Source organism: Miscanthus floridulus, chromosome 1 (genome assembly GCF_019320115.1).
Source record: "Miscanthus floridulus cultivar M001 chromosome 1, ASM1932011v1, whole genome shotgun sequence".
Taxonomy (NCBI): domain Eukaryota; kingdom Viridiplantae; phylum Streptophyta; class Magnoliopsida; order Poales; family Poaceae; genus Miscanthus; species Miscanthus floridulus.
Window position 1 is genome coordinate 200,604,928 of NC_089580.1, and position 17,910 is coordinate 200,622,837.

The 17,910-nt window shown below is 52.4% G+C and overlaps 2 protein-coding genes and 1 long non-coding RNA gene across 3 annotated transcripts; 2 read left to right on the forward strand and 1 right to left on the reverse strand.

Moving 5' to 3' along the window:
- Positions 1 to 2,915: 2,915 nt before the first annotated feature.
- On the reverse strand, positions 2,916 to 7,179 carry LOC136509137 (transcription factor bHLH57-like). Its single transcript, XM_066503954.1, has 4 exons — positions 6,736 to 7,179; positions 5,862 to 6,302; positions 5,380 to 5,772; positions 2,916 to 3,467 (listed from the first exon to the last, which is right to left on the reverse strand). Exons 1-4 carry the CDS (start codon positions 6,781 to 6,783, stop codon positions 3,378 to 3,380), a joined length of 972 nt encoding a protein of 323 aa, XP_066360051.1. The 5' UTR covers positions 6,784 to 7,179; the 3' UTR covers positions 2,916 to 3,377.
- A 6,368-nt stretch (positions 7,180 to 13,547) lies between these two features.
- Positions 13,548 to 14,546, forward strand: LOC136509147 (uncharacterized). Its single transcript, XR_010772242.1, has 3 exons — positions 13,548 to 14,023; positions 14,100 to 14,220; positions 14,288 to 14,546. It is a non-coding gene; the product is annotated as an uncharacterized lncRNA (long non-coding RNA).
- A 2,144-nt stretch (positions 14,547 to 16,690) lies between these two features.
- LOC136470058 (uncharacterized) lies at positions 16,691 to 17,642 on the forward strand. Its single transcript, XM_066468032.1, has 3 exons — positions 16,691 to 16,858; positions 16,947 to 17,144; positions 17,339 to 17,642. The coding sequence occupies exons 1-3, from the start codon at positions 16,691 to 16,693 to the stop codon at positions 17,441 to 17,443; spliced, it is 471 nt and encodes a 156-aa protein (XP_066324129.1). The 3' UTR covers positions 17,444 to 17,642.
- The last annotated feature ends 268 nt before the right edge of the window (positions 17,643 to 17,910 follow it).

Below are 17,910 nucleotides of genomic sequence, written 5' to 3' on the forward strand. Positions count from 1 at the left end.
ACAAGGTACCGATTCTCCGACTCGCCCGAGGCCCCGCCTGTAAGGCCTCGGACGAGGTACCGATTCTCCGCCTCGCCCGAGGCCCTGTCCGTAAGGCCTCAGACGAGGTACCGATTCTCCGCCTCGCCCGAGGCCCCGCCCGTAAGGCCTCAGACGAGGTACCAATTCTCCGCCTCGCCCGAGGCCCCACGCCACGAGGCCTCGGACGAGGTACCGATTCTCTGACTCGCTCGAGGCCGGCTCGGCATCAACCCCGTCACCTCCGCCTTGACCGACTTCTCTGACAGGACATCACGTCCAACTAACGTGTTCAACCACTCCCATGACGTCAGCCGAACGACGACTCGATATAGCGGAGTGGCCGACGAGACGTGAGTCACATCGACGCCATGCCATCCAGGACAGGACGGGGCAGGGGTTACCGGCCGCTGTGCTCGGCACTGTGCCCACGGCTGACACCCGTGCTGCACTATGCTGCCTAACCCCTGCTCCAAGGACAGCGCGGCGTGGAGAGTCAAGTCTGGGTCCCTGTAGTCTCGGAATCGACGAACAAGACCAACTGCTCCCTCCGAGCCTCGGCTATCCGCTTTCGAGCTCCTGTAGCCTTGGGACTCGCGCTCGCCGAGCCCCCCTCAATGGTCCAGCCTCGGCACCGACTGGGCCTCGGCTCTCTACGTTGTCAGCACTCTGGGACCGGCACGTCATCCGCAGTACGCGCCATGCCCTACGTCAGGCCGTAGGAGATCCCACGTCGCACAGGATCAGGCGTGGCCGGCGCATCGCTCCAGTGCACTGAGGACAAGGCCGCTCCACCGACCATACCGCCACAGTGACGAGCTACAGGGCTCAGACATGCCGCCTCTGCTCATAAAACGCCACGTAGCAAATTCATGTACCGCCCCGTGCCTCCCTTCGACTATAAAAGGGAGTGACCGGGGCCGCTCCTAGGCAAGGGGACTCACACACACACACACACGGGCAAGCAACACATAACGCTCTGTAACACACACACGCTCCCTCACTGCAAGAGATCAATATCTCAAGCAACCCACGCCACTCTACGCAGAGACCTAGGACTAGCTCCCTCTCTCGCTCAGCTTGTAAGCCCCTACTACAAGCACCCCTCTCAGACTGGACGTATGGCACCTATTGCCTGAACTAGTATAAAACATTGTGTCTCTTTGCATCACCATCCGGGATTAGGGTTGGGTGCCCCCCGATCAGGGCGTAAATCCAAGGGCCCAATAGGCCGTTGGAGATCAACTAACAAATATATGACCTAACCCGACATGTCTCACATGACTAGAAGGTTGAAGTACGACGTGAAACACATGAGGACCGTGCTGTGCCGGACTGGCATGGTCCAAGTCCAACCTCTAGAGCCCAGCACCGCAGCACGGGCGCACGGCACGGGCGGCTTGGCTTGTCAAGTTCCTTGCAAGTATTAGGGCCCCTTTGGTCGGGCTCCTAATAGCTCCAGCTCCGTCTGACATTTACTGTAGCAGCACTACTCATCGCACTGTGTATAGAAGCTGCTTTTCTCTCATCCTCTTCTCTCTCACTGACAACGAAGGAGCTGTCGGAGCCGGTATTTTTGGCTTCCCGGCTCCGGCTCCTCTAAACGCTACAGTGCTCCTACAGTTTGAGAGCCGGAGCAGACAAGAGCCTGGCCAAACGACCCCTTAATAACAAGTGGAAGAGGAAAAGAGGAAGAGGAGATGAAAAGGTCTCAAGTGGTGGACTCTGAAGCACGGCGCCACGACATTAATGGCGGGCACATGAGGAAGCTGGCGCTGGCGCTGCTGCACACATGGACATGGGTGACTTCACGCACGTACGCCGAATCACACAGGCAGGCAGCGATCGGCGATCGGCGATCGGCCCGGCCCTCGTGTCATGCAGTCCTGCTTGTGCGTGCGTGCACGTCCCCGCGGCGGCATCAATAACGAACGGTACGCCGCCCTCCGTTCTGTTTTGACTTGGCTCGCCGACCCGACGCCACCGGCGGCCGACGGTGCTCCGATCCGATCCTCGCCGTGCCGAGACCGACAGAGCGACAGCGATGCTGCGAAAGCCCCGGAGGCCCGGAGCGCGCCGGTGGGGGAAACAGACCGCACCAACAGTGACCCGCCTGAGCACGGTGTACACAGTGCCCCGCCGCGCGCGGCAGGTTACATGCAGCTATGCTACAGGCTACGCCGCTACGGCTGCACCGCACACGCATGGACCAGCGGCCGTGGCACGGCAGCTTTTGGCTCGGCTCATCGGCCTGCCTGCCTGCGGGCTGCGGTGCGGGGCAGCACGCCGAGAATGATTTCGCGACGCGGGACGCGCGGAGCGGAGCGGGGCACGGCACGTCCGTCCACGCTCGGTTTGGTTTCGGCGCAGGGCGAGGATGGATGGATCGGTGGATCGGGGCAAAAGCTTTTCGCCCCAGTGGCTGTGGCAATGATGGCATGGGCGCATTGACCGGCCGCCATGGCCGATCGAGCCGCGGCCCCTTGCTTGCATTGCGAGCAGAGTCGCAGTCGCATAGTACACTACTGTAGGCCTGTGGCAGTGTGGCATGCGCCGCTCAGCCTGGCACACACAGGAGAGGGCATCTGTACATGGCGACAGCACCCGACGAGGCAAAGCCTGTCCGTCCCCCGTCCTCCCAGAGAGAAGCATGCAGACGGGTGCGGCGCGGCAACGACGACAGCAGAGGACATGCACGGCGCCGCAGTCGTCATGCAGACGCACGCCACGCAGAGATGGGGCTTGCATTGCCGCGGAGAGATCAGAGGCCGACGCTGCAGCCAGAGCCAGCTCAGGCCAGAAGGTTGCACGGCACCGCGCAACTGCAAACAGGGAACCCAGCAGCAGTGCTGAACTACGTACACACACGATCGATACTGAGAGTGGTCTATATAAAACCGTACACACACACACACACGGATGCATGGCTCTCCAAAGACAAGGGATAAAAAACTACAGGTCTACAGCTAGCCCTGCCACCCCAACACTGTTGTACCACTCTCTTCAGCCTTCAGTCTAGCTACAGTCTTCACTCTCCACCATTCCTGCCAGCCAAGTAAACAACAGTCAAGTTACAGTAGAGGTCTCCTGCTCGTCTCTGCGCTGCACGCATGGACCACTGCATGCAGCGCAGCCGTTGCCATGGTGGCCGCACCTGCGCCAAGCGTGCTTGGTCCCCTAGCGCTGCCCCTGCTCTACAATCTACGTACGCATGTCCTCCTCTCCTCTGGTGGCCGGTGGCCCTGCCGTCGTCCTCTCCTCTGCGCCCGCGTTCGTCGTGTACATGACTCGTGCCTGCCCCGCCTCCGTGGTTTTGACTTACCGTCCCCGGTCCCCGTCCTCCGCGGCTGCCGCCGTCGTCAGCAGCATGCGCCGGCGGCGTAGGCGAAGATCTGGTGCACCACCGTCGCCACCTCGTCCGCCGTCGCCACCTCGCACCCTTCCTCCATCTGCACGTACACAGACATGTGCACCATTAGCTTTATAAGTAGCAAGTGGTGTAGTATAAGGTTAGGGGCGAGCCGAGCGCGCCACAGAGGCATGCAGAGCTAGCGAGAGCTGTGGTCTCTTCTCTTGTGTTTTGCGCCGCAGATTCCAAGGACAAGAGGGAAACAGACAGGCAGGGAAAGCTAAGGTTTGTAAGGGCTAATCTGTCTGTAACTTGAGCCCGGTGGACGGTGGTGTCAAGTCTCATGCCTGCCTGTACCAAATGCAAGGCCACCAGTACAAGCAGCCTACCAGGCCACCAGGGGCTCATCGTATTCGAACACTCCATCTACATACTCCAAGCCCTGCCTAACAGAAACGAACAAGGCGTCGAGACCCATGCACTGCACGGCGGTTTGGTTTGAGAGATCCCACGCAACCGCAACGCTCCACGAGCAAAAACAATCCGTTCGCTTTCTGCAACCATCATGGCTGCTGCTGCAGCTTGCATCGAGTGCATGTGCATGTCAGCGTGTAGCGCAATCTCACAAAGATATACTGCAGTATCATAATAGAAACACTACTACCTTCGGTTGGCTGGTTCGTATTGTTGCTGGTTCGTGAAGAAGTACTACTGGCTGTTTTAAGAAAAAAATACTATTCCGGTTGAAAATTTACGATCGTTTACGACAAGCGACAGCCAAACGAACAGGCTGGCAGTACTATTAGATGATGCTAGTTTTGTCCCAAATTTATTTAAGTCTGAATTTCTTTGTTAACGTCATGTTCTAAGAGCGTGTTTGGGTGAAAAAGAGCACTAAAGGTTGTTAGTTAGGATGCTTCTAAAAACTATTGGAAACAAATAAAATGGGAATTTGCTATATCTTAGGTGCTTGAAATATAACTTATTTTCAGGCAACAGTTAGCAACAACTATTGATACTGGTATTGTGTTCACAAGCAATGAAAACGGAGGAAAACATGTCTGCTCAACAAAAGTCATAATTCAGGCGACTGACACCTAGTAAGCGTGAAAGAAAATAGGCCATGTTCGCTGCTCATATAAGTAGTCTTATCAGCTATGGTAAGGTATTTTTCTCTCCCAACAAACCAGCCGTACAAATCAGCACAAACGACTTATAGACCAGCCGAACATAGCCATAAATTGCAGCAATGTCATGAACATACTATTTTCTTAAAGCGAAATGCAAAGAATTTACTCCTACCAAATTTATAATAAAAAATACTTGGATAATTTTGCTAATGTAGTATTAATTACTAGTATATATGATATCTAGTATCATACTAGTAATACAACATTAAAAGTATTATTAGACAATGCTAGTTTTGTCCCATGATTAAGTCTGAGTTTCTTTGTTAATATCATGTTCTAAGAGCATCTCCAAGTGGTTGGGTAAAAAAGAGCACTAGAGGTTGTTATTTAGGATGCTTCATGCTTCTAATTAAAAACTATAGGAAACGAATAAAAAAATGTACTCCCTAGTCTCCTACTGCAGCATTGTCGTCTATACACATTATTTTTTTTCAAACGAAATGCAAAGAAATTACTCGTACCGAATTTCTAATTAAAAAAAAACTCCTCACGAATTTAAGTCATGTTTTTTCTTTGTCAAACATAGAGTGCTCTCTTGCACTTTGCACAGGTGGATTTCAAATCAAGTGCAGTTTTTAAAGTCACGTTTTTCTTTCTCAAATATAGAGTACTCTCTTGCACATTTGCACAGGTGGATTTCAAATCAAGTGCAGTTTTTTAACACAAAACGGGAAAGAAAAAAAGGGGTACTCTTTTGCACTTTGCACCAGTCAAACGCATGATTGGGGGGAAAACGAGGGACGAGGACGGGACGAGGCACACAAGCAATGGAAGTGCGTGGGAGGAGACGGGACATGCATGAGCATGACACTTCTCGCTGACCTTGAGGTTGAAGCAGTACACGACGGCGTCATGTCCGACGGAGGTGACGGCGAGGTGCAAGACCGCCAGGCGGAGGTCCTCGAGCGCGGCGACGGCGCGTACGAGCCGCCCCGGCCACCGCCTCCCCGCGACGCGCACGCGCACGTGCCCGCCCACCGCGGCCGTCGCCTCCACGTCCACGCCGGCGCCGAGGCCGCCGCGCGAGTCCGAGTAGCTCGCGTACTGCGGGGACACGAACACGCCGTCCGACGCGGCCGACGCGGCCGTGGCCACAGCTGCGCCGGCGCCGGTACCGCCGCGACGCCCGGCCGCGGCCGCCTGCAGCGCCACCAGCTGCTGCTCCAGCTGCTTCACGTAGTCGATCGCGCCACCCACCACTGTCGCCTGGTCGCTCTGCATGCAAATCGTTGCATCGTCAGAGACGTACGAATCGGAATCTAGCATTGTCTCGTCTGCATGGGCGTTGCATGGCTTTGGCTTACGCGGGGGATGTAGCAGGAGGGGATGAGGGAGCGGAGCGAGGCGAGGTGGTCGTTCATGAGGCGCCGCCGGTTGCGCTCCACGGCGATGTGCGTCATCCGCTGGCTCTCGGCCTCATCGGGCTTCCTGCGCTTCTCCGGCGGCGGCGCGGCGCGCGCGCGGGGCCTCGGCCGCTTCCGCCGCCTCTCGGTGCTGCTGGACACGGGCGCAGACGCTGCCGCCGCAGCCGCAGGAGCCACCGCCTGCGTGACGCAGCTCTCGAGCAGGTCGAGGTCGGAGACGGCGCGCGCGAAGGCCTGCCGCTTGCGCCCGTCATGCTGCTGCTGCTCCTCCTCCGCCTCCACCACGACGCCGGCGCCCTGGAGCAGCGCCAGGAAGGGCATCTGCGCTGCCGCTGCCGCGGCGCTGGTGCTGGCCGCCTGCTGCTGCTGCTTGTCCGCCCACTGTTCCATTACCGCCACCGTCGTCGCCACGCCATCGCCGGAAGGGGAGCAAGAAAGGCACATCATCAGCAAGCCGATCGAGAAACAGAAGCAGCAAGTACAACAGCAAAAGAGACTCCTAGTAGTCGATCTCCTAGGAAGAGCATCGAGTACAGTGGCGCGCATTGAATTGTGCGTGCGTGCGTGCGTGCCGGCAGAGCTGCCGCCACTGCGACGACATTAGGGAAGGAGAAAAGGAGGAACAAGAGAGGGCAGGGAAGGGAAAGGAAGCGGCAGCGGCATGCAGCAGGAGCAGGGGAATTAATATTCCTTTGCATTTACGACGAGCTTCCTCCAGAGAGAAGCTGCCGCTGGAAATGGAAGCTGCTTGCTCCATAACTCCATTGCCTGCCTCCTCACTTCCTCAGCTCCCTGGGTGTGTAGGTGAGCTTACCAGCGAAGAGGCGATGGGCCCTTGCAGCTGCAGCTGCATCCTCTCCATGAGATCTTGTTGGCAAGGCGTCTCTATACAGTAGCGCGCGGTGGCAATAACTGCAGCACGCAACAAGGGAGTAATGAGCCCCTCCCTGAGGCGGCAGCTGCGACTTGCGAGCCTGCAACAGCAACCCCCCTCCGTCCTCCGTCCACGCAGCAGCAGCTACAGCTAGCTATACGTCCTCGCTAGCTCTCCCTGTGGCGGCGGCAGCAGCAGCTGGAGCTACGACTACGAGCAGCGAGGGCTCCAATAAATGGAACAGGAAGGGCAGGATTAGCAGCTGCTGCTGCTGCACTGTAGAGTGCACCGTGTCTGTGTAATGGAACAGGAAGGAGGAGGAGGAGCCATAGGCGAGGCCTGGGATCCTTAAAGAGAGTGTGAAAGTGAGAGGAGGGGACTAGGAGGGGAGGGAGGAGTTGTCTCTTCTCGAACGGGTGGGGGTGGTGGTGGCCTGGTGGGTAGGGCAGTGCAGGTAGCTGGGCATGGAGGGAAGGATTTGGATTTGGGAGCGGGTGGTGGATTTGTGCAAGACGTGAATTATTGCGGGTGTCCGGCGACATGGGTGGCGCGCGCGGAAGCGGCCGGCTAGCGTAGCGGATTTTTCGGCACCGAGGGCAGCGGCAGGGCGCGGGGCGCGGGGCGGCCGTCCGCGTGGGGTTTCGATCGGCCAGTCGGCCTCCGCCCGCTTTGCGTCGCCGACCGACCTGCCGTTGCCCATGCTGCCGTTCCTCTCGCGCCCTAGCTTCCGGGCTCCGGCCCTCCCCCTGCCGCCGTGCTCGATGTCGCGCTGGTCTTTCTCCCCGTCTGCTAGCCTAGGCCAGCCTGCCGCAGGGAGGTCTGCCCCGTTGGGGCTCTCCTCGAACACCGTGCGGGCAGGGGTTGCAAGGTTGGCCATGCGATCGATCACCATCACGCAGTTTTGTTTCATACTAGCTCGGCGAAGGAGGTTCAGGTCGCACATGCGCGCTTTATTAGGTACTCCCCCGGTTCACACGAGGAAGAGTAATTTGAAGTTTAATAAAAAAATATCATAAAACTAATTAGATATATTTTTGTAATAAACTTAGTCAGAGATATAAATATTGATACCATTTATAAAGTTAAAACTAATTTGTTTTATACAAATCCCTAGTTGTATTATTTTATAGATGGAGTTAGTATGCAATAAAACAAGTACATATACAGTCCTAATTGAAGCTCTATACAAAGTACTATGTTTGATACTAAGGGCTAACTCTTATAGCTAGCTAAAATTAATTAAGATTAGCCCTAACAAATCTGAATAGGTGAGCTCATTTTACAAAGCTTTCAATTGGTTGTTAGCCAATTAGATAACCAACTCTATCTGATTTAGGCTAACTTTTAGCTCCAACTAGTAATCAGTCATAGCTGATCCAAACATGCCTACACACAAGTATTCCCTCCGTCCCACCTAGAATTGCATTCATTTTAGTACGGAGGGAGTACATAGATAATCAGTATGAATATTCAATATCTATACTATGTTCATATATCATATTAGCGCGTGTTTAGTTCCCACCCTAAATTCCCAAAAAGTGCTACAGTAGCCATCACATCGAATCTTGCGATATATGCATGGAGCATTAAATGTTGACGAAAAAAAAACTAATTACACAGTTTGGTTGGAAATTGCGAGACGAACGTTTTGAGCCTAATTAGTACATGATTGAACACTATTTGCCAAATAAAAATGAAAGTGCTACAGTAGCCAAAATTCCCAAAATCAGGGAACTAAACACGCGCTTAGATACTCAGAGTCCGATATGACATATAATGTTAATATCAATTTATATCCGACATAACAAATAGTATCTATGGTTACATAAATCAAAATCAAGATAAAAGTTAACTATATATATACATTTATATGTGTCCGTATCCAATGCGTTTACAGGCACGAGTGTGATCCTGTAAACTCTGGTTCAGAAACTCTCCGGTTTTCAGAGACAGAGACCGACAGACCGTTCTTTTTGAATTCCAGCTGCAGCCAGTGGCGAAGCCACCTTCATCTAGGCACCATGGTAGAAAAATAGTGAAGCATTAGATGACCTGTTTTGACCATGTTAACGAGCTCTCAGATAATGATGTTACTACAAGGTTATACTTGTGTGCACCACCACAAATTTTGTTTCAGCTTCGCCACTGGCTGCAGCTTGGTCTCTTCGCTGTGCAAACGTACGTACGTAGTGTGCTTGTGTCTGCGTCCAAGGATGGTCGCGCTCCTGTAGAAATTGTGTATTTTGGCATGCCGCCGAAGTTCCATCTGCACTCGACGGTCCATTTTGCATGGGGCAGACCGCAGAAGGGTCATGAAAACAGCGTATATATGTCGTCGCGTATAGGCGCATGCTGCAGACCGTCGGGCGTCGGACCACTGATGACTGATGCATGCCACAAAACGACTTTTGTTCCACTTCAAAATTTGGTTTTAGTCCCGATATTTTTCACATCCGGAACTAGCACTACTGGAAACAGCAACATTGCCGAGGGCAAAAGACTTTGCCGAGGGCCTGATTTCGGGCACTCGGCAAATCCTTTCTTTGCCGAGGGCTGCCCTCGGCGAAGCTTAGCCCTCGGCAACGGATCGTTCGCCGAGGGCCGGACCCTCGGCAATCAACGGCCCACGGCAAAGGCCCACCTTTGCCGAGGGCCGGGCCCTCGGCACAGTACCGCCTCTCGGCGACCTCGGCCGAGCGTGACGGCGGCACCGGCCGTCAGCCTTTGCCGAGGGCTCGGCGTTAGGCCCTCGGCAAAGAATTTGGAAATAAAAAAATAAAACTCTTTGCCGAGGGCCCGTTGTACAGGCCCTCGGCAAATATTTTGAACGGGATGGCGCCGGCGGAAATAAAAAGAAAACGTCTTTGCCGAGGGCCTTGGATGTTGGCCCTCGGCAAAGAAATTAAATAAAAAAAATAAAAAAAATCTTTGCCGAGGGCTCTGGATCTAGGCCCTCGGCAAAGAGGGGACCCCATATAAAAAAGGGAACGGCCGGGCGGGCGGCCTTATCCCAAGCCGCGCCCGCCCGAGCCACCACTCGCCTGCCGCCGCCGCCGTTGGTGAGCCGCCGCCGCCGCCGCGCACGCCACCGCGCGCTCGGCCGCCGCGCGGACGCCGCCACCGCGCAGGCCGCCGCCGCGCACGCCACGGCGCGCTCGGGCCCCGCGCGGACGCCGCCGCCGCGCAGGCCGCCGCGCGCTCGCCCGCCGCCGCCGCGCAGGTACACAGGTACGCACGTACGTGGTGTATGATGCTATTGCTTTTTTCGTTTAGTTTGGGACGGAAAATTTAGGAAAATATGCAGCAAGCACTGCATCGGCGAGGGCGCCACCAGGGGAAGTGTGGCTTCCTCATCTTCAGGTCCTTCTGCTTCTGCACCAAAGAATGCGACTGAACACAGTCATCTGAACTGCAACGGTGACTTGCTTATGAATAAGAGCAAGGTTGTGATGTGATGTGATGTGGCTACTAAGATCTTTGAATCAATCAATAATCCTTTTGCCGATACTTGTGGATTTCGACTCAATTCCCATCTAGTGAGTATATTGTTCTGTGCACTATCGTTGTGCTACAAGTGTGGTGGTTTAAAGTATGAATTGCAGTAGAATCGATGTTTCAAGTTCACTTTTTTAGTGGTTTTAGGACCAATTCGTCATATCCATACTGTTGTCCGGACCATGCTTACGCAAGTTGCTGGTACCAAATACACATTTAAAAGAAAACATCAGCATTGTTGAAAGGGAAAACTCATCAGCAAAGATATGCATACTGGTTCAGTACTTTTCTGCAGTTGCACTTGTTTTATTCACTGTCTAAGCGGGTCATGTTTTGAAGCAATTACTTGGGCATGCAATGCAGGTGGTTCTGGATAACGGCCTCGTCTGGACGACCTTGCCGTCACCTTCACTTCCCCGTCCCTCGGTCGAGTAGAAGGTAAAACCATGGGTTGTCGGCCATCGCGCCGTTTTTTGATGTGGATGGCCTTCGTGCCTCCCATTGTTGATGTGTCGGCCTTTGTGCCGTGAATGTGGGTGTTGGCCATCGAGCCGATTTTTTTTGCAGGTTTTGGAAACCTCCCCGTACAGGGGAGGTTCTGCCGAAATTTTTAACTTATACCCTTTTTTTTTGCAGAGCAAAGGACGTCAAAGGAGCTTCAGAGTAGTCGATTGTCCTCGTCGGCGCTGCGACTCTCCACTGCCCCGACTCGCCACTGCCCCGCTACCCTGTCTCCACCGCCACCTTAGGTATAAACAACCTCTACTCCTGTATCTTTGTCGTAGACTGCGTAAACCAGTTAGGCGTCTCCCGTCCGAAAGAGATACGGTTGGAGGCATGCAGATCACTGTGTGTATCTGACCGTATCTGTTTTGGATTGTCCACGTTTTTTGGACAGCCCACGTATGCGTAGATGAGGTCAGTTTCCATGCTCCGCTCCGATCCGAGCCAGAATTTCGGCAGCACCTCCCCATTGTTCTCCGAATACACAAACTTCTTTGCAGGACGTGTATTGGGAGAACATCGGAGAGGTGCTGCCGAAATTCTATCTCGGATAGGAGCGGAGCATGGAAACTGACCTCATCTACGCATACGCGGGTGGGATTAGGATCTATCCTCACCTATTAGACAGTAGGAACACCGGCTAGGTGCAGTTGATGGTTACGTTACTCGGTGATGTATTTGTCAAAGGATGGAGGACCGTCAGTGGATGTACACGGGGCGAAGAAGTCGAAACGATTACGACGTGGATTGGGTGAAGAGGACAGATGACTTCTTGAAACATGCATTTGGCGAGGGTGTAGCTAAAGGGCATTCTCTAGTTTGGTGTCTGTGCAGCCACTGTGACAACAGGAGAAGGGTGGACAAGCAGACCATGGGTAAACATCTTGTGTACCATGGTTATACGCCGGGCTACCACCGGTGGATCTACCATGGTGAAGCCGATCGTATCAGAGAGGAGGTGGTGAGACCACGTCTCGAGCCTTTTGATGATGATGCTGGGGTAGCAGACATGATAGATGACGCTCACCAAGCTCAGTTCGCTGAAGGACGTGACAAGGAGGAGATGGAGGCAAACGTAGAAGCCTTCTACAAAATGTTGGACTCGGCGTCTAAACCCCTTCACGAGCATACAAATATTTCTCAGCTGGATGCCATTGGGCGTGTGATGGGGCTGAAGGCCGAGTTAAACCTGAGTCGAGAAGGCTTCGATAAGATGTTGACTGTGTTTGGCACCATGCTACCGAAGAACCACATTCTGCCCCCCAACTTGTACGAGTCAGAAAAACTCATTCGTGCGCTCAAGATGCCATATGATAAGATACATTGTTGTCCAAAAGGGTGTGTCCTATTTTGGAAAGAACACGAGCATGCAAAGTACTTGTCCGAAGTGTGGATCCTCCAGATACCTAGAGGTAGTATCTGGTGATGGCCAAAAGGTGCAGCTTACGATCCCCGCGAGAGTCTTACGTCACCTTCCTTTCATAGCGAGGATCCAACTGACTTTTCATGACCGAGGAAACTGCGAAACAGATGACATGGCACAAGAATGGCAAGCGGTACAATCCAGACAAGATGGTTCATCCATCCGATGCTGAAGCATGGCAGTACTTTAATGATCGACATCCTGAGAAAAGCAGCTGAGGCTCGGAATGTACGTGTCGCCTTCGCAACAGATGGATTCAATCCTTATGGATTGATGTCTTCCCCATACACATGTTGGCCTGTGTTCACTATCCCTCTCAACCTCCCCCCTGGCATCGCCTTCCAACGACAGAACGTATTTTTGTCGTTGATAATTCCTGGACACCCAGGAAGTAATATGGGAGTGTTCATGGAGCCTGTGATTGACGAATTGATAAAAGCTTGGGGAGGGGTATGGACATACGACCGAGCTACAAGGTCAAGCTTCAAAATGTACGTTTGGTATCACTACTCTCTGCATGATTTCCTGGCGTATGGGTTATTCTGCGCCTGGTGTGTTCATGGGAAGTTCCCGTGCCCAGTATGCAAGAAAGCTGTGAGGTTTATTTGGTTGAAAAAGGGTGGCAAGTATTCGTCGTTCGACAAGCATCGTCAATTCCTCCCTTCTGAACATCCATTCAGACAAGACATCAAGAACTTTACAAAAGGTGTTGCAGTGACAGACCCTAAACCCCACATTAGGAGTGGTGCCGAGGTTCATGCTCAGATAGATGCTCTCAGTGCCCAACGATGGAGGTGGTTTTGTGGGTTATGGTGAGGAACATATGTGGACTCATAAGTCCGGCTTGACCAGGCTACCCTATTTCGATGACCTTCTTCTGCCACATAACATTGATGTAATGCACACCGAAAAGAATATCGCCGAGGCACTTTGGGCAACTCTCATGAATACAGAGAAATCTAAGGACAATGTTAAGGCTAGAGTGGACCTGGCGACGTTGTGCGATAGGAAAAAACAAGAGATGCAACCTCCTAGTGGTCGAAACAAGAAGTGGAAAAAGCCTAAGGTGGATTTCGTCTTGAAAATAGATGCCAGGAGGGAAGTACTTCAATGGATCAAGAACTTGATGTTCCCAGATGGCTATGCCGCTAATCTGAGCAGGGGAGTGAACTTAGGCACTTTGCGAGTCAACGGGATGAAGAGTCATGACTACCATATATGGATTGAGCGGCTTCTCCCTGCAATGGTCTGAGGCTACGTCCCTGAGCATGTCTGGAAAGTGTTGGCAGAGTTGAGCTATTTCTTTCGCCTGCTATGTGCTAAGGAGATATCTCGGAACATCGCTATGGAATTGGAAAAGGTGGCACCTGTGTTGGTCTGTAAGCTGGAGAAGATCTTCCCACCCGGCTTTTTCTTGCCGATGCAGCATCTGATCGTGCACCTTCCCACTGAAGTACGTTTGGGGGGGCCTGTGCAGTTTCGTTGGTGCTTTCCAGTCGAGAGAGGACTAAAGACTGTTCGCAAGAAATGTACAAATAAAGCCAGAATTGAGGCTTCCGTTGTAGAGGCATACCTGCGGGAGGAGGTGGCAAACTTCACAACGCTGTACTACAAGCCGAACCTTCCTAGCAATCAAAATCCACTCCCTCGTTACAATGCTGATGAAAATGAATCGACCCTCGGCCTTTTCCAAGGACAACTCGGTAGCACAAGTGGATCGACCGTTATGATCTTGACAAATAAAGAGTGGCGCAGTATCATGTTATACGTGTTGAATAACCTTACTGAGGTGCAACCTTTCATCAAGTAAGTTCTCAATGATCTTGTTTCAATACGCCGTTACTATTCAACAGTCCAACCCTATTGATTCTCGCTCCAACAGGGAATTTGTTCGTGAATCCTGGCATGAACCTAGGGATCCTACCCCGCAGGAACAAGACACCCTTCTATCGCGGGGCGCGGGAGCGGATAGGCCTGATTTCATTTCTTGGTTTAAACGAAAGGTAATGTCCAATTTAGCTTGTACATTCGATATTCGAATATAACGATCTATCATGTTTGAGCTTGCAGGCCCAGACCGATTCGTCCATGAGTGATGAGTTGAAACAAGTTGCGAACGGCTGCCAAGCTAGGGTGAAGTCATTTACCGGATATGACGTGAATGGTTATCGTTTCCACACAACAAGATACGAGCAAACCCGGCCCAATCGGAAAACCACAAATAGCGGAGTTTGTACGCCTGGCACTGATGGTCTCGACTACCATGGAAGAGTTGAGGAGATCTACCAACTAGAATTTGATGGTGACAAACCTCTTAAACCTGTCATGTTCAAATGCCATTGGTTCAATCCTCGCGAAACGAGACTGACCCCTCATCTTGGGCTAGTCGAGGTGAGAGAAGATTCTGTTTATCCGGGAAAAGACATCTACATTGTGGCTCAACAGGCCGTGCAGGTGTATTACACGAGATATGCCAACCAAGCCAAACAGGAGCTTCAGGGTTGGGCTATTGTGCACCAGGTTTCTCCACACGGCAAACTACCAACCCCTAACGATGACGATTACAACTTTAACACAAACACATATGATGGAGAGTTCTATCAGAAAGATGGGCTACCGGGGACGCTTCAGATAGTCCTACCCGAGGCCCTCGAAATGGAAGTAGACAATGAAACAGTTGATGATGAGGACGATGGAGATGTGGTGCAAAATGCCAAGGACATACAAATGCTTGAGCAATTACTTGTAGCAAGTGACGAGGACGATAACATAGAACCTTCGGATAGTGTTGCCTATTTGGATAATGTTGACAGTGATGACGAGACCTATAATCCCAATCATGAAGATTATTCGTAATACATGTAATACTATGTCTTGTTTATTTATTTTCATTTATATTTTGTTTATTTATTTTCAATCTCTAATATGTGTACTAACAAGTCTTGTTCATTCTTCGTGCGTGCAGGTGATTGATCAAAGATGGCGAGTAGCCGGCCACGACGTGACACACCCTCGGCTTACGCGAGGAGGCCGCCGGAGGAGGGGGAGGCAGGCGACGGACAGTTGCAGGAGGCAGCGGGAGGATGAGGGACAACGGCAAGAGGCCGCGGGAGGAGGGGGAGGCAGACGACAGGAGGCAGTGGTAGGAGGCAGCGGACTCAGCCCCCTGAGCCCGTGCCACCGACGGAGGAGGAGGAGGAGGTCGAGGAGGAGCAGGGTGCGGCGCCCGAGGACGAGGGAGGCGAGGCGTCGGGTGTCTACCAGCGAGGCCCGGCGACGCTCCCTTCGTTTCGCTTCCTCAGAACCGTCTAGTGCTTCGCCCTGTGCCGCCCAAGTAAGTAAATATAAATGATATCACAACTACTTCATATGATATGTTTGAAATCGAAAGAGAAACTGATAAATTTTCTTCTTACTTGTGCAGGGCTTGGGAGGTGTTGTCAGGTACTCCTCTGCGCTCTCCCGCGACCTGTCTTGGGTGTGTTGTGTCGGAAGTGGTTCCCCGGCATTGTGGAGTTGCCGTCGGAGGCCCGAGAGCCAGCCTACACGTGGGACAGGTACGCCCTGGGCGAGGACGACCAGTACCGCAACAAGCAGGAGCGGATACTTGCTGAGTTTTGGGTAAGTTCCTCTCGCACAACATTAATCAATCCTTCACATTGAATTCTATTTTTTTCAAATAACGATTGGATATATCATCTTTTATGCAGAGGTTTTTCAGGGCCGAAGAAGGAACCGAGGGCCTCGCTGATCGTGTGGCGCATGCAGCCTGTAGGAAGTATGTCATCCGACATGTTTCACGAGGCGCGCGTCCAGGCCCACATAGACTACTACGCGTCGGCTCAGTAGAATGACAGTCACCAAGAGGGAGGCTCGACAGATGACGCTGACCCAGGAGCAGTACCTTGAGGTACATGAATAACATTGATATTGTTTTGTTTTTGAATTAAATATGTTCAATTTCATCTTCATATATGTCAAACACTCGTTGACATGTAGGTGATTCCCTGGTGGTGCCGAGCGCATGCCGACGCCTGGACAATGATCGTGGCTAGGTGGTTCACGCCGGCCTACATAGAGAAGCACGAGTCTCAGCGGGCACTGCGTATGCTCAGGCCAGCTGCCACTCACCATCAAGGCAGCAGGAGTCTCCCCGGATTCAAATCGGCATATGTAAGTGATTTTTCTTCTATTTAGTTTCACGCTTAACGTATGCCTGATTGCTCACCACCTGCCGCCTTTCTCGCAGGAGGCTGCGCACCCAGGACGAGGATGTCTCGATGTTCACGGCGTGGGCTATGTCCCACCAGACCAGGGTGGCCGGCGACGTCACCTAGGACCCGGCTGCCCCTCACGAGGCATACTCCGACCCTAACGTGTACACTAAAGTCCAGGAGTACACGTCGGCGGTACAGCAGCGGCACGGGCCAGAGTACGACGTCCGCACCTGAGCCCATTGATGCCGAGGCCATCATGAGGCTCGGTGGCGGCAGGAAGCACGGCCGGACGTGGATTGCGAACGCCGCCATCGACCCCACCACTGTTCCCACTCTGAGCCAGCTCCGAGCACAGAGCACGAGTTCCAGCCAGCCCATACGCTCACGGCCTACTCCGACACTGCAGCGGGTCGATGCGCTCGAGGTAATTCTTGTTTTACTCGTCAGTAAATTAATATTCTCACACTTGAGTTAGTTTTGCATTACTGAAATATTGGAGTGCAATATTGCAGGCCCAGAACAACGAGAAGACGGCGCAGATCACGGCCCTCACTGCTCGGCTGGAGGCTGAGCAGGCCGCTCGGGAGGCCCAGGAGGTCAGGATTGCAGAAATGATGCAAATCATGCAAGCTCTTGGGCAGAAGACGGGTGTGCCTGTGCAGATGTCAGCTCCTCCGCCTCAGGTGCCGCACGCGTTTGCAGCTACTCCTGTAAGCGTTAAAGTTCACTTCTCGCTTGTGTGACATAGAAACCCAGAGAACACTAGCTACTGATTTGCTTGTATGACATAGAAACCCAGACAACACTAGCTATAAAAAATTTGATAGGTTTCTGTCTAAATACTAAAACCGTAGTCCTAGAATAATTACTGCAATCTCACATAAGCATATAATTGTTTGTGCAGCCTCAGTCGGCGGGTTCCAATAACCCCCCTCGTGCGTCACCTGATTCTGGAGGCTTCGTTACACCACCCTCGACGCAGAGGCCAGACGGTTGGGAAGGTTGGTGACGTAGAGGCCAGACGGTTGGAGAGGTTGGCCAGCCTCAGTCGGATTTGAACTTGTGGACTTGACACTTGAGTTAGATTGTGGACTTATGGAATTGTTGAATTTGGACTTGTGATGATACATGTGATGATCTATGTGATATCTGTGAGATATATGTGATATTTGTGAGATATATGTGATGATTGTGATATTTGTGGGATATTTCTGCTGTTGAATATATATATATATATATATATATATATATATATATATATATATATATTTTGTCTGCATGGAAAGCAAGAAACAGGTGGAATGTTGAAAATTTTCACTGGTCTTTGCCGAGGGCCTTGACCATAGCCCTCGGCAAAGAAAATCCCAGGAAAAATTAAAAACAGGTCTTTGCCGAGGGCCTTCACCATAGCCCTCGGCAAAGAAATTCCCAGGAAAAATTAAAAAGTAGGTCTTTGCCGAGGGTTTTGAACACAGC

Excerpts from the sequence above, each read along its gene's own strand:
- LOC136509137 (XM_066503954.1), bottom strand. The coding sequence starts at position 6,783 with ATGGAGAGGATGCAGCTGCAGCTGCAAGGGCCCATCGCCTCTTCGCTG. Across the intron at positions 5,773-5,861 it reads CCTCCTGCTACATCCCCCGC|AGCGACCAGGCGACAGTGGT; the intron begins GTAAGCCAAAGC and ends ATTTGCATGCAG. Across the intron at positions 3,468-5,379 it reads TGTACTGCTTCAACCTCAAG|ATGGAGGAAGGGTGCGAGGT; the intron begins GTCAGCGAGAAG and ends GTGTACGTGCAG.
- LOC136470058 (XM_066468032.1), top strand. The coding sequence starts at position 16,691 with ATGAGGCTCGGTGGCGGCAGGAAGCACGGCCGGACGTGGATTGCGAAC. Across the intron at positions 16,859-16,946 it reads AGCGGGTCGATGCGCTCGAG|GCCCAGAACAACGAGAAGAC; the intron begins GTAATTCTTGTT and ends GCAATATTGCAG. Across the intron at positions 17,145-17,338 it reads ACGCGTTTGCAGCTACTCCT|CCTCAGTCGGCGGGTTCCAA; the intron begins GTAAGCGTTAAA and ends TTGTTTGTGCAG.